A 14793-nucleotide genomic window follows, 5' to 3' on the forward strand; every position below is an offset into this window, starting at 1 on the left:
TTGTCTTGAATAATTATCTGTGCAAAATTTCGTGTAGATATCTTGTCAAATAAAAAAGTTTTCCATATAAGAGTACGATTTTGATCGTTCAGTTTGTATGGCAGCTATATGTTATAGTGAACCGATCTGAACAATTTTTCTGGAGATCGTATTATTGTCTTGAATAATTATCTATGCAAAATTTTGCGTAAATATCTTGTCAAATAAAAAAGTTTTCCATATAAGGGTATGATTTTGATGGTTCAGTTTGTATGGCAGCTATATGCTATAGTGAACCAATGTGAATAATTTTTCTGGAGATGGCATTATTGTCTTGAATAATAATTTATGCCAAATTTCGTGTAGAAATCTTGTCAAATAAAAAAGTTTTCCATATAAGGGTATGATTTTGATAGATCAGTTTGTATGGCAGCTATATGCTATAGTAGACTGATCTGAACAATTTCTTCAGAAATTATAGCATTCCATTTTTTAACAATCTGTACCAAATTTTGCGAAGATATCTTATCAAATAAAAAAGCTTTCCATATAAGGGTATGATTTTGATCGTACAGTTTGTATGACAGCTTTATGCTATAGTGGTCCAATATCGGTGATTCCAACAAACGAGTAGCTGCTTTGAGAGAAAAGAAGACTTTGCGAGATTTTTATGCTGATCATTTATATATTATTTATATACTGATTTATGTTGAAGGATCTGCAACGTTTTCTGAGCAGTATAAAGCTAGTGGCTAACTTAATAAACCGTGTTGAGGGTATAAAAAAATATAAAAAACTACATGCAAATTGAATAAAAACACACACTAACCTGTGAGTGTGTGTGTTGCTATAGTGTCTACTACATGTAACAAGCATATGAATACGACTGTGACAAGGCGTTGCCATGCGCTGGCCGGGCAGTACAGGGTGGCATTGAAATGACTGACAATATCGTCAGCATCAGTGAAATTGTGTGCGGTCGAAATAAAAATCTGCATAAATTTACCAGTTACACATACGCCCTGGCGTGCTGTCGACCAACCAACTAACCGACCAAGCAAACAGGATCATAGACGACAATTTGTTTGGCAGCAAGGAAAGAAGTGAAAAAAGCTTACTTAATTTAAAGCCAGTGGCAGTATGGATGACAGACTGTGCGTCGAATTGATACTGCATAAATTTTGTTTATCTACCGACACAAATACACACACATACACATACACATATATATAATCAGTATGGATATGTGTGTAAGCAGCAGGTTGTTTGTGGTCATACTTGCGGTGGCATGAATGCAAGTGAGCGGCAGCCGCAAAAAAATACATATGCATAATAATTTAGTGAAATATGTGTTTTGAAAAAGGACCTTCATTGGTTCAGTGGCTGCCAAAGTGACAGCCAACCAGACAGCTAAGCAAACAGTAAGCGCGCACAGACAGACAAGCAGACTAAGTCGGTGCCAGCAGCTTAGGGAAAGCGAATGTGCCTGGCATTTGCATAGTTGAGTTTTTATTGTAATTTTATTATTATTGTTATTATTATTATTATTCTATATTTTACATCATCTCAATTTGTGGTTTTCCTGTGTGCGGCAGTATTCACCAAAACATATATAATAAAATAAAATAAAAATGCAGAAATGCTCAACAAAGTTTCCGCAACTACACATTGGTAAATATTTGCGTGTTGGAAAGTTTTTGAGTAGCGCTGAAGTATGGTTTTTTAAATGACATAATAGTAGTAGAGATTCAAACAAGAAAAAACCTTAACTGCGGCTACACCAAAGCTGTTATTTATTCGGAAATTAAAGCCTTATCTTAGGAAATAATAGACACTGACTTTCATGAAGATATCTTGTCAAATAAAAAACCTTTTCATACAAGTACTTGATTTTGATTGACCAGTATGCTTGGCCGCTACATCCCATGATGGTCCGCTGTGTTGTGATTTAAGTGAAGCAGGCTTCGTGCCTGGCCAGCGCTTAGGCGGCAGTTGCGCATCGATGTGTTGTGATTTAAAAGTCATGAGTTGACTGCGCGGGCAACTGGCTCTATATAAGTAAAGCAGGCACCGTGCCTGGCCAGCGCTTAGGCGGCAGTTGCGCATCGATGTGTTGTGATTTAAAAGTCATGAGTTGACTGCGCGGGCAACTGGCTCTATATAAGTAAAGCAGGCACCGTGCCTGGCCGGTGCTTAGGCGGCTGTTGCGCATCGATATGTTGTGATTTAAAAGGCATGAGGTGACAGCGCGGGCAACTGGCTCTATATAAGTGAAGCAGGCACCGTGCCTGGCCAGTGCTTAGGCGGCTGTTGCGCATCGATGTGTTGTGATTTAAAAGTCATGAGGTGACTGCGCGGGCAACTGGCTCTATATAAGTAAAGCAGGCACCGTGCCTGGCCAGTGCTTAGGCGGCTTTCGCGCATCGATGTGTTGTGATTTAGAAGTCATGAGTTGACTGCGCGGGCAACTGGCTCTATATAAGTAAAGCAGGCACCGTGCCTGGCCAGTGCTTAGGCGGCAGTTGCGCATCGATGTGTTGTGATTTAAAAGTCATGAGTTGACTGCGCGGGCAACTGGCTCTATATAAGTAAAGCAGGCACCGTGCCTGGCCAGTGCTTAGGCGGCTTTCGCGCATCGATGTGTTGTGATTTAAAAGTCATGAGGTGACTGCGCGGGCAACTGGCTCTATATAAGTAAAGCAGGCACCGTGCCTGGCCAGTGCTTAGGCGGCAGTTGCGCATCGATGTGTTGTGATTTAAAAGTCATGAGTTGACTGCGCGGGCAACTGGCTCTATATAAGTAAAGCAGGCACCGTGCCTGGCCAGTGCTTAGGCGGCTTTCGCGCATCGATGTGTTGTGATTTAAAAGTCATGAGGTGACTGCGCGGGCAACTGGCTCTATATAAGTAAAGCAGGCACCGTGCCTGGCCAGTGCTTAGGCGGCAGTTGCGCATCGATGTGTTGTGATTTAAAAGTCATGAGTTGACTGCGCGGGCAACTGGCTCTATATAAGTGAAGCAGGCACCGTGCCTGGTCAGTGCTTAGGCGGCTGTTGCGCATCGATGTGTTGTGATTTAAAAGTCATGAGTTGACTGCGCGGGCAACTGGCTCTATATAAGTAAAGCAGGCACCGTGCCTGGCCAGTGCTTAGGCGGCTGTCGCGCATCGATGTGTTGTGATTTAAAAGTCATGAGTTGACTGCGCGGGCAACTGGCTCTATATAAGTAAAGCAGGCACCGTGCCTGGCCAGTGCTTAGGCGGCAGTTGCGCATCGATGTGTTGTGATTTAAAAGTCATGAGTTGACTGCGCGGGCAACTGGCTCTATATAAGTGAAGCAGGCACCGTGCCTGGCCAGTGCTTAGGCGGCAGTTGCGCATCGATGTGTTGTGATTTAAAAGTCATGAGTTGACTGCGCGGGCAACTGGCTCTATATAAGTGAAGCAGGCACCGTGCCTGGCCAGTGCTTAGGCGGCTTTCGCGCATCGATGTGTTGTGATTTAAAAGTCATGAGGTGACTGCGCGGGCAACTGGCTCTATATAAGTGAAGCAGGCACCGTGCCTGGCCAGTGCTTAGGCGGCTGTCGCGCATCGATGTGTTGTGATTTAAAAGTCATGAGTTGACTGCGCGGGCAACTGGCTCTATATAAGTGAAGCAGGCACCGTGCCTGGCCAGTGCTTAGGCGACTGACTGTGAGGGCAACTGACTCTATTTAAGTGAAGCAGGCACCGTGCCTGGCCAGTGCTTAGGCGGCTGTTACGCATTGATGTGTTGTGATTTAAAAGTCATGAGGTGACTGCGCGGGCTCTATATAAGTGAAGCAGGCACCTTGTTTGACCAGTGCGTAGGCGATGATTATGCGATAGTAACCCACCCAGAACTTACTTTAGTGTGAAATAGCTTTAGTCCTCTTACCCATAGCTCCTCCTCCTTCCAAAATCAGCGTTAAAGTCATAAATAATTATTTGTAAATCCATTTAGCTTTATATGAACCTGTGCGCTGGCTAAAGGTATACTGAAAAGATTCAAGTTCTACCTCACTTGTGATGCACGGGTTATTCGCTGCTTTTACTTATCTTCAGACTGTTAATAAGTGTTGATTTTCTTGTCCATCTCGCTATCATACTTCAATCTGGGTAACATCTATCTACATTAAATGAAAATTTAAACAATTTTCTACTAACGAACACCCCAATTTTCATATCTGACCGAAGTATTTACTATTAACTTGTTTTTTTGCCGAAAGATCCTATACGATTCATTCAATGGTTAATTAACTTCAGAATTCTCTCTAACTCTCTGCGCTAAATAAAGATCATTCAAGAAACAACTAGTGATGAAAAACTGACTTGCTCTCGAATTTTGACATTAAGCAATATTCTACAAGGACTTGTATGCCTTTTTTATGAAAATATGCATTTTTTTATGTATTATATTCAACTTTACTTTTGATCTCCACATACATCTTTATGTATAAATTTCTTATAGCGGGTTTTCAAATAGGGATGATTCCAATTCGAATTTCTAAGTATCGTTTCGGCCATTTTTAATATTGTATGTCGTGATCTGCAATTTTTTTTCATTGTAGTAAGTGATGTCTACAATTTCATCTTGGAAAGATACAACTTTAAATTTTTTTTTAATTTTATTATCAAAATAATCGTTTTAGAGTTGCAACTTTTAGTGCGCTTTTACGATTTTATGATCATTTGTTCAAACTTTTCATCGTACATTTTCTTTACATATTGTTCAAGAGCCAATAAGACAAAGAACCGCTCAATGCTATGAAAACACCACAACCTGGCAAATTTTGAGAAAGAATTGAAACTTGATCCGTATGAAATTGTTCTCACTCAAGAACTGAAGCCATTTGACCACCGTCAACGTCGTGAATTTGCTGATTTTGCCTTGAACAACTTGAAAACGCTAAATGTTAAAAAAAAGGTTGCGAACTTGGCTAAATGTAAGCATATGAGGTTTTTGACCCCATAAAATGTAAACAAAATTTGCTGATTTTGCCTCAGAACAACTTGAAAACGATAACAATTTTTTTAAGAAAATCATCTTCTCCAACGAAGCTCACTTTCATCTGAGTGGTGCGGTAAACGAACATAACTGTCGATTCTGGTGCGAAGAAAATCTACCAATTACTCATGAATAACCATCGATCGATGATAAGCAACTTTTATGGACTTTACCGCAATTGGAAGAAGTTGATCTTGACAACATTAGCTTCCAACAAGACTACGTGCCACACAGCACGTACAACAACCGAATAATTGCGAGAAAAGTTTGGAGATTCGATTACTTGCCAAGAAGTTGTGCCTTAACATCATTAGACTTCTTCTTGTGGGTTTATTTGAAGCCATTGGTCTTTGGCAATAAACCAGACTCCCTTCAATCTTTAGAAATCAATATTGAACGTGTTATTCATGACATACAACCAGATTTAGTGGAAAAAGTGCTCGAAAATTAGGTTCATCGAATTCATAGAAAATTCAAAAGAAGTCTTGGAGACCATTTGAATGAAGTTAAATTCGATTGTACTTCACATTAAATAGAAAAACACTTGAATTATCTTAACAATTAGGACTTTTTTTAAGAAATCTTTCACTCTTATTGGAAAACCCTGTAATAAAGCTTCCGCAAATATTTAAAACCCCAAAGCAAACCGCACTATCAACGGTAGTTTAAGCAACAAAAATGAAACTCCTGCCTCGGCAAAAATGCTCACACACACACATGCATACTTTCACTATTTACATATACATGTATGTGTGGGTGGGTGGGTGTATGTGAACGAGTATGTGTTAGAAAACATCTGATGGATATGTTTTAATTAAAGCCGCCGTCGTTGCCGCAAAGTTGCCGTTGCAGATAGCTGTTGTTGACACCGCTTAATGAAGTAAACAAGCAAAGGAACTCATCATAGCAAACCGCAACCACAAATATTATGAATGATTCTGCCAGCGCTCGCACACACTACTTATCAGGCGAGTATACAAGTATGAACGCTTAAGTAAATACTCAACAAGTATGAGAATTACAAATATTTCAATAAACTAAAAGACAAGTTCATAGAGAAGATTTAATAATCTAAAAGTTGTTGTTTGGCATTAAACGTGTTTTATGGTGATTGAATTGAGAGGCTATGGAAACTATGTAAATAAGGAAGGTATATGACAGGAGCGAAAATGAAAATGAGCGAATTTTAAGTGAGTTCTTTGAACTCAAGTTCTTGGTTTTTTTAGACTTGTGGTTTTCAAGAAGAAAGGCATTAAATGTTATGGCCAAGAATTTAGCGTTATTTTAAAGATAAAGGTTTCCGTTTATGTTTATAAAATGATTTCAGGCAAATGAATGACGCAGTTGGCTCGTATAAATTGCAGCCGAGAAGCTTAATTTTGGACCACAGCTATTAGGACTCTATGTCAGCAATAAAGCGCCGAATATTATCTTACAAGACGTCAATCGTCTCAGGTTCATTTACGTAGACAAACAACTTCACACAACTCCCTAAAATAGTGCAGCGGCGTTAAATCGCACGAGCTTGGAGGCCACATCAAAAGCCCACGACAAGATATAATGCGCTCACAAAAGGTTTCCTCTAATAAACTGGCTCTGTCCTTGGCTGTAGGGTATGTAGTGCGTTCTATCGGAACCAAAGGTCGTCTACATCAAAATCCTTCAATTCAGGCACGAAAAAGTCAATATTCAAGATTATATATTCTTCCCCATTGACTGTAACATTATGACCGGCTTCACCGGGCGGTGTAACGGCTCAATAATGGCTCGTGGCTATTTTGTTTATTAACGTACCCATTCAACTAGAAGTAAGGTACATCTTCTTCTTCTTAATTGCCGTAGACACCGCTCACGCGTTTATAGCCGAGTATACAACAGCGCGCCAAGCGTTCTTCCTTCTCCGCCTGGTCTTTTCAACGGAGTAAAGGTCTTCCTCTTCCTATTTTTCCCCCGGCGGGTACTGCGTCGAACACTATCAGCTCTGGAGTGTTATCATTCATTCGGACGACATGACCTAGCCAGCGTAGCCGCTGTCTTTTAATTCGCTGAACTATGTCAATGTCGTCGTATATCTCGTACAACTCAACGTTCCAGCAATTGCCAATACCCCCACATCTTCCGTAAAGCCTTTCTCTCGAAAATTCATAACGCCGACCCATCAGATCTTGTCATCGCCCCTTCCTCTGCACCATATAGTAGAACGCGGATGATGAGTGACGAGGTAGTACCTGTTGGCATGAGGTATTCTGCTTTGGATTTCGAGGCTGACGTTGTTATTGAAGTTAATGTTGGTTCCAAGATGGACGAAATTATCTACGATTTCGAAGTTATGACTTATCAAATCTGGAAAGTGGAAAAGCACTAATATTAATATCATCGGCGTACGCTTATAGAAGAGTGTACCTTCTCTATTCCGCTCTGCAGCTCGAGTTATTTTCTGCAAGAGTAGATTGAAGAAGTCGCATGATACATAGCGGCATAAAGGCAGATCCTTTCCGTGAAGTCAAAAGCAGCTTTGAAATCAGCGAAGGCGACCATTTTTTCATGGCTCTTTTCCAAGATCTGGCACGTGGTGAATACGTAGTCAGTTGTTGATTTTCGAGACCTGAAGCCACACTGATAAGGTCCAATCAGTTTGTTGACGGTGGGCTTTAATCTTGCACACAGTACCCTCGATAGAACCTTATATGCGATGTTGAGGAGGCTTACCTGGCGGTAGTTGGCATAGACTTTGCTTTTGGTCTCTCCTTTTGTGAATTCGACAGAACATACTTAAGGTCCAACCGTCGAGCATGCTTTCGTCCGAGCATATTCTACAAAGAAGATGCATGCTGCTTATCAGATCTCCGCCGCCGTATTTGAATAGCTCGGCCGGCAATCCATCGACCCCCGCCGCTTTGTTGTTCTTTAGACGGGCAATTGCTATTCGAAACTCTGTCAGAGAGAGAGTGAGCTGGGTAAAATTCATATCAGTACCCAATCATACACGAATAAAAGGAAATGAGTTGATCCGCTAGAACTCAGACAAGAATGCAGTCCCCTTTGCTTCAAGGATTAAGCAATGAACTCTACAGGTTCACCTCAGATCTTGGAACACTAAGAACGCAGTACATACCAGGCCAGATGCACCTTTTTCAATCAACCGACCAACCAATCCACAATCGAAAGGTGTGAAACAACCCTCATTTGAAGTGCTTGAACAATCACCACTGCGTATAAATTCAATGTTACGAGTTAAATTCGAATATTTATTTTTCCTATTATCAAAAGTCAATCAGTTTATTTTATGAATTTTTTCGCTGTAGGCTAGCATATCGCACCGTTTATTAGCTCATATGAGATGGCGACAAAATTGAAAAGTCCAAACACAACAACCCACCTGACGGCACAAACCACAGCAAGGTACAAAAGCACACGTTCCTCAACCACTTTCGGCGCATACACCGCACGGTCCATCAACTCAACATCGAGCAGCATCAGCTCGTGCAGCAGTCGACGCAGTTGCGACAACAACAATGGCAGTAAGACCAGCAAAAGTTGCACCAACACGAACAACAGCAATGCCTTTGGCGACAGGCGCTTCAACACACACGCCGCGGTCAACGGACGCACCTCACTCTTCCGTTCGTACATTACATCGGGACCGCGTGTACGCCAAGCAAAACCGCAATCCAATGACTTCGCCTACGATCTCTCCAAAGATGAATCGAAATTCATGGGCATATTTAAGGGACCCATGAAGACAGTGCCGGACAACGAGCGTGAGCTGCTGAAGAGTGGTCAACGCGGTGCCTACCTAGCGTTGCGCTATGAGCATTCGCCAGATCGCAAATATAACTATCCGGAGGCGACTAGCTGGCGCATTGGCTGGTTTCATAACCAATTGACACGGCAAGGTGTAGCTATTTAACGGTTTTATATTAGCTTGGAGAGTAGCCGACATTTAAGTTCTGTAAATGTGCGCTAAAATGTTTCACTAAATTCAGGTCGATGGGCCTGTTAGTATTTCAAAATCAATCCTTTGATGAACTGAGCCGATCCGTTGTGTTCTTGAAACCGTCGACGAATTGACCTTGAAATGCTGCTCAGCTCATCGACCCAAATTATTTATGTATGTGTAATTGTTTCGTGAGTTATGGTCTTCTCATACTAAATTCATAATTTTACTGTTACCAAGCCAATAAATTATGCGAAATTAGAGGTTAAGAAATACCGAGGAAGTTGAAATTATTTGTGGTAGAAGCAAACAGGACAAATGCTGAAGAGCAGACTGGATATTAGTGTGACGGCTGAAATGCTGGTTTGTTTAGGTTAGATGCTATAGCTGATCAGAAAGATGAGGTTCATAATTGGACGACTAAAGACCGTTTTTTATGAAATCAGAAAATTCCGACAAAGCAAGACAAAGTACGATGAACCCACCGAAAATATGACCAAACGTTTTTCCCGTAAATTCTCCTTAATTTTAGAAAATATTTTAACCTTGATCCCTTGCCAAGTAGGAATTGTTAAAGTAATTCTAGCACGTCTTCTTCCAAGCAACTTCCACAACTGACATCTGGTAAACCCTTTAACCTTACCTTCGGGACTACGACTGGGAAATGGCCAGTCATACGTGTTATGATGCGCTCCCGAGCTGCCTTGAAAGGTTAACCTTGTTAAGTAACAAGAGCTCACTACACCTTTTACGAGTTACTTCGAACCAGAAGGATCTTACAACTGCATAGATCTTAGTAGCTAACAAGGTTCGCCAAGCTTACGCCAATATCAAGCGAAAACGGTCGTGGTGGAATCGCCGTGATCCGATGCAAACGGTGACTAAGCCAAGAATGAGGGTAAAGAAGATGGGATTGACAGAAAATCATCTAACATGAGCTGCTCTCCTCTCAACAATTGGACTGTCTGTGGAAAGCTATTACCCAGAAACGGACAGCTTAAGCCAATAATAGAGAAATTGTGTTCTATCAGGACAATATCAGGCCATACATATTGTTGGTGAGTTCTCCGAAGCTGCTAGAGATTAGTTGGGAAGTTCTCATGCATCCACCTTATAGTACGTGCCAGGCACAAAGTCATTGCTACATGTTCCGATCTCTGGCGAATGATTTTGCTGGTGAAAAATTCGACTCAAGAGAAGCTTTGTGAAAATCTACTGTCCCCGTTTAATGTCCATACGGACGAGTCTTCGAGATCTACAATATCTTTTACGAATTAAATTAACATATTTATAAAAAAAAGTCCAAAATAGATTAATGTATTTTGCCAATAGAGCGGAAATTTACAAATTATACGAAGGTATTCACATGGCGAAAAATAATATTTTTTTATATTACTCAAATTCTATCCTCTGCTTTTGCCTCTTAATCCTTCTTTCCTTCCAATTCGGCTTGAATTTCGGCAAAAGTTTTTCCCTTCGTCTCCAGTACGCAGAAGTAAATATAAACACCGCCCACAGCTGAAATAATAGCGAAAATCGCAAAGCACGCACCGCCACCAATAGACTCATTTAGAATTGGGAACACTTGAGTGACAATAAAAGCGCACAGCCAATTAGTGGTGGCCGATATCGAACCGGCAATACCCTTGACATCCTCGGTAAAGACCTCAGCCATGAACACCCATGGTACCGGACCGAAGCCGACGGAAAACATTAAGATATATATGCAAATGCTGAGCAGTGGCAACCAACCCAAGTCTTCCACAGACTTTTCATCCTTCTCTTTCATAAAGAAGTATATCGATAAGCCGGCGATGGAGATCACTTGAAAAACGGATGATAGTAATAACAGCGGTATGCGACCATATCTGTCGATAATGAACAGCGAAACAACTGTGGCTGCCACCAACATCACGCCTATAATCATTGTGCTATAACGTGGCTCCAAACCGCCGGCCGTAGACTTGAAAATGCTTGAAGAATAGAAGATTACCGCATTGATACCGGAAAACTGTTGTAGTATCATCAGTGATATGGACAGGCCTAAAGCTTTGAGCGTGACTTTACGGCATAATGCCTTACCCAAATTCTCGGAATTCTCCTTAAGTTTAGCATTGTCGGCCTTCATTTCGTTAAACTCGGCGCTGAAGTCGTAGTCTTTGCCACGCAACCATTCCATTGATTTCTGTGCTGCTTCCATGCGATCTTTCTTTATTAAGAAAATCGGTGAATCTGGACAAAATATAAATATGACAGCGAAAACGAGTGGCGGTATGCTACAAATGATACTGAACATGAAGGCTTTTGTGAAGCCACCAAAGACGAATGCAAACAAAACACCATTGGTGATGAGCAGCTGGAAGAAGCTGCCGATAATGCCGCGTACCTCCTTCTGTGAAATCGCCGTACAATACATGGGTGCACAAACGCAGAAGGAACCGCCTGCCATGCCGGTCAAAAAGCGTGCTGCGTATATCATCATTTGATTTTGCGCAAATATCAACAGCGCCCAGCCAATCTCGAACAGTATAACCATAAGCATCATAGTCCACTTCGGTCCGATGGTCGTTATGAGCACACCAACGGGGAAGCAGACAAAAGCTGCACCCAAAGTCATTAGGGAGCCAGTCCAGGCGTATTCCTTGGTGGAAAAGGTTATGCCGTAATCATTCTCACTGGTAAATTCGTCTTGCACCGGCGAGGACCAACCTATTGTCGCACCACATGCAAGTGCACCACCAGCCGATGCCAAGCCGGCAAAGTATTGGCGATAAACTTTGGCCATTCTTTCCCGTATTTATAACAAAATATATAGGTTTTTGTAGTCAATTATAAGGACGTTTAAATATGTAGTAAATGTATTTGAGCAAAAATTGCAGTTTTGAAAAAAAAATCTGAGAAAATTTTCTGAAGTGACTGGAGAATGAATAGTGGCTTGACGTAACATTACATTTAACCCGTTAAAAAACAGTTAAAGTATTCTAAACTTGAAATTATATTAACGGTACATGACAATTATGGAAAAAGAAATTACGAGCATTGAGTACCGTTACTTTTTTCTGGGCGCATTTGACAGCAGAAAAAAATCGGTTTGAAGTGTTATCGTGACGTCATTAAGAAAAAAATTTTAAATATCCCAATTATTCTACGTAGTTGGCAATGCCGTCGGCTGCGAAAATTTCCCAAAATAGTTGTTCTGCCTCCATAAACAGCTGATCAATTTTAACAATTTTCTATTGCTTTGTAATTTTTGTGTAAATTTTGCTCGTTACTATTTTGATTGTTTAAGAAAAGTGCAAAAATGGGTAGCTGGCAATTAGAAGTTTTTAAAATGACTTTGTATATGGCCTTTCCTGTGGCCATGTTTCACATCTTCAATCAACCGGCTTACTTTGAGGAATGGGTGACCAAGACAAGGCGTGAGCTATATCCACCAGAAAGCTTAGGTCACCGGGAAGAGATTCAAAAGGCCATAAGAGATGTGCGTGAGAAAAGAGATAAAGAAATGATGAAAGCATTAGAGGATATAGAAAAGCGTGGAAAATAATTGTTTACTTTGTTGCCACAAAAGAAGTGTGCTATGCTAGAATATTATATAAGGTTATTTTTGTTTTTTGTAAGTTGCATTATTTACCTTTAAAGAACGCTTAAACATTTGCTATTGAAATATAATGGAAATAATATTTAATTATAAAAATGATTTTTATTTAGTACTTATTCATGAATAACTTGAATAATGATGATCTAAAGTTATGTACATATACAAATATATTTCCTCGCAGCATTAAATTATATTCATAAGATGCCATTGCCAAACAATTGACAGAGACCTGGCATACATTTTACGGATTTGAACTGGTATACGTCTTCTTGGAAGTAAAAATAAGTTTATTTTTTTAATATGTACATAAATCTTAATCTATTTTTTTTACATTTTTACTTAATTCAACCTAAATATGCAAATAATATTATATAGGTAAAGAAATTGTAGATTTGAAACAAAAGATATTTAAAAATGCGTTTTAGAAACTTTACTTAAGTTGCTTGTGTGCAATGGAAGTGCACACGCATATATATTTCAGATTCAATCAAAGAAAAATAATGTAACTGCCTAATGGATTCTAGCCATTGTTAATATTCGTTGCTTTTACTGATATTCGTACTTTTTCACTCTCTTCTAGTTCAATGTACTTTTCCAGTATTTGAAACATTTCGACTTGTGCTTTAATTTTGTGACGACGGGACAATTGCTTTAAGTACACGGCTATTGATTTACCGAAAAGATCATCTTCCGTTTCCGGAACTGTCATATTTGAATACACATTGGTGTCTAACTGGTTTTGAAAATTTGGTTGTTGAGGTCTTGCTTGTGAGTTAGCATATAAATTACGCGTTTGTTTATATTGAGTTGCTTGCAATGCAGCAGCTGGGGTTGTCTTTATCACCACTTGCTGTTGTAATTGATTTTTGGAAAGCGTGTGTATTGCACGGTTTGTATTTTGAGGCTGCGCAGCTGTTGATATAGTCGGTGCAATCATTTGTTTTGAGTTAACTTCGATACTGGTGTGATTAAGTGAATGTTGTTTTGCGTTTGTTTCAGTAATAGGCGTTTCTACACACTCCTCATAAACATCTTCACCTGCGTCCACTAAGCAAATTTATTATTAGCCAAAAGCAATAGTAAAAGGAAATTACCATCAACAAATTCAGGATAATCCGATTCCATGGTGTTTTCATCAATTTTGCCATCGTAATTTTCGGATTGTTCATCATAGTTTTCTAAACTGTAGTCCTCTTCTTCGTCGTTTTTATGCATATTTTGCCCATCTTTGTTTACCTTTTGTTCTTCAGTACTTTGATATTCATATTCAACATATCCATTGCGTCGACGATTTCTTAGATAAAAAAAAAATTATAAAATATAAAAAAATTGTGTTAACTATATAGCAAATCTTAGCAACCTTCGCTTTCGCACAAATTTGCGTAGGAAATCCATTTGGCGGAAAAAAGGACTATTACCATACTCATTCTTCTCCGGATGCAAACGCAGTTGTTTTAGCTCACGTGAATACCGATCGCGCAGGCAAGTCCAACGTCGTCTTGCCTCTGTTGCTGTCATCCCTATCATGGCACCAACAACCTCCCACTCTTGCTCTTTACGATAGGCGAGACGGAAATCTAGGTTTCTTGGATCGTACAGTGATGGTGTCATTTTCACGCGTTCAATTAATGCCATGTCCGAGTCTTCCAATGCTCGATGGCCAGTCATGTTCAATAAATAATAGTGTCACCGTGTTGTAGTTAAAATATACTTTTCTGCAAATTACACACAATTTATTATTTATTTTACGCATATATGTATATACTATATGGCAGTTGTTTGTTTATCATTTTCTTTAATTTGTTGACAATTTTTACGTTGCACCGTATTAACAATGGTTGCGTGAGAAATTTCGCTAAAATCATAAAGTTATGTTGACGTCACATAATTGTTAGCGTTAGCGATTTCTGCGTTGGATGTCGCTGTTAACGATACGTAAAGTAGATATTTTTTATTTCTTTAAGTCTATGTGTTGAGTGCAGCGTTTGTTTTTTTAATATATCCTTTATTCTTGTTTTCTACAATTGGATTTTATTCCTAAATTATATTAATTATATATTGTCATACAAAATCCAAATCATAATAATAATAGTTATAATTAAGTAGCCAATTATGTATAAGCCCTTATATTAATTATTAGTCGACAACACTTGTATATACTTAAACTTGTCGATAAATAAATAAAAGATTTTTAACAACCCAAATATATGTACTTTACATGCATTTTCTATCTCTACACATATTGAAAAATA

The 14793-nt window shown here is 39.6% G+C and overlaps 4 protein-coding genes across 5 annotated transcripts; 2 read left to right on the plus strand and 2 right to left on the minus strand.

The window, feature by feature from the left end:
- The first annotated feature begins 8251 nt into the window (after nucleotides 1-8251).
- Nucleotides 8252-9176, plus strand: LOC126755156 (uncharacterized). The gene has a single exon (XM_050467534.1). The coding sequence runs from the start codon at nucleotides 8344-8346 to the stop codon at nucleotides 8911-8913; it is 570 nt and encodes a 189-aa protein (XP_050323491.1). The 5' UTR covers nucleotides 8252-8343; the 3' UTR covers nucleotides 8914-9176.
- A 1104-nt stretch (nucleotides 9177-10280) lies between these two features.
- On the minus strand, nucleotides 10281-11773 carry LOC126755155 (facilitated trehalose transporter Tret1-2 homolog). The gene has a single exon (XM_050467532.1). The coding sequence runs from the start codon at nucleotides 11723-11725 to the stop codon at nucleotides 10364-10366; it is 1362 nt and encodes a 453-aa protein (XP_050323489.1). The 5' UTR covers nucleotides 11726-11773; the 3' UTR covers nucleotides 10281-10363.
- Nucleotides 11774-12130: 357 nt separating this feature from the next.
- LOC126755677 (protein PET100 homolog, mitochondrial) lies at nucleotides 12131-12496 on the plus strand. The gene has a single exon (XM_050468412.1). It carries the CDS (start codon nucleotides 12242-12244, stop codon nucleotides 12485-12487), a length of 246 nt encoding a protein of 81 aa, XP_050324369.1. The 5' UTR covers nucleotides 12131-12241; the 3' UTR covers nucleotides 12488-12496.
- A 127-nt stretch (nucleotides 12497-12623) lies between these two features.
- On the minus strand, nucleotides 12624-14424 carry LOC126755676 (uncharacterized). 2 transcript variants are annotated; one of them, XM_050468411.1, is made up of 3 exons: nucleotides 13902-14424; nucleotides 13636-13835; nucleotides 12624-13579 (listed from the first exon to the last, which is right to left on the minus strand). In XM_050468411.1, exons 1-3 carry the CDS (start codon nucleotides 14207-14209, stop codon nucleotides 13062-13064), a joined length of 1026 nt encoding a protein of 341 aa, XP_050324368.1. In that variant the 5' UTR covers nucleotides 14210-14424; the 3' UTR covers nucleotides 12624-13061. The 2 variants fall into 2 exon arrangements, with proteins under 2 accessions (XP_050324368.1, XP_050324367.1); XM_050468410.1 differs by having other exon boundaries at nucleotides 12624-13588; nucleotides 13902-14423.
- Nucleotides 14425-14793: the final 369 nt, after the last annotated feature.

Source organism: Bactrocera neohumeralis, chromosome 4 (genome assembly GCF_024586455.1).
Source record: "Bactrocera neohumeralis isolate Rockhampton chromosome 4, APGP_CSIRO_Bneo_wtdbg2-racon-allhic-juicebox.fasta_v2, whole genome shotgun sequence".
NCBI classification, from domain to species: Eukaryota; Metazoa; Arthropoda; class Insecta; order Diptera; family Tephritidae; genus Bactrocera; species Bactrocera neohumeralis.

Excerpts from the sequence above, each read along its gene's own strand:
- LOC126755156 (XM_050467534.1), top strand. The coding sequence starts at position 8,344 with ATGGCGACAAAATTGAAAAGTCCAAACACAACAACCCACCTGACGGCA.
- LOC126755155 (XM_050467532.1), bottom strand. The coding sequence starts at position 11,725 with ATGGCCAAAGTTTATCGCCAATACTTTGCCGGCTTGGCATCGGCTGGT.
- LOC126755677 (XM_050468412.1), top strand. The coding sequence starts at position 12,242 with ATGGGTAGCTGGCAATTAGAAGTTTTTAAAATGACTTTGTATATGGCC.
- LOC126755676 (XM_050468410.1), bottom strand. The coding sequence starts at position 14,209 with ATGACTGGCCATCGAGCATTGGAAGACTCGGACATGGCATTAATTGAA. Across the intron at positions 13,836-13,901 it reads AAATTTGTGCGAAAGCGAAG|AAATCGTCGACGCAATGGAT; the intron begins GTTGCTAAGATT and ends TTTTTATCTAAG. Across the intron at positions 13,589-13,635 it reads TTATCCTGAATTTGTTGATG|TGGACGCAGGTGAAGATGTT; the intron begins GTAATTTCCTTT and ends AAATTTGCTTAG.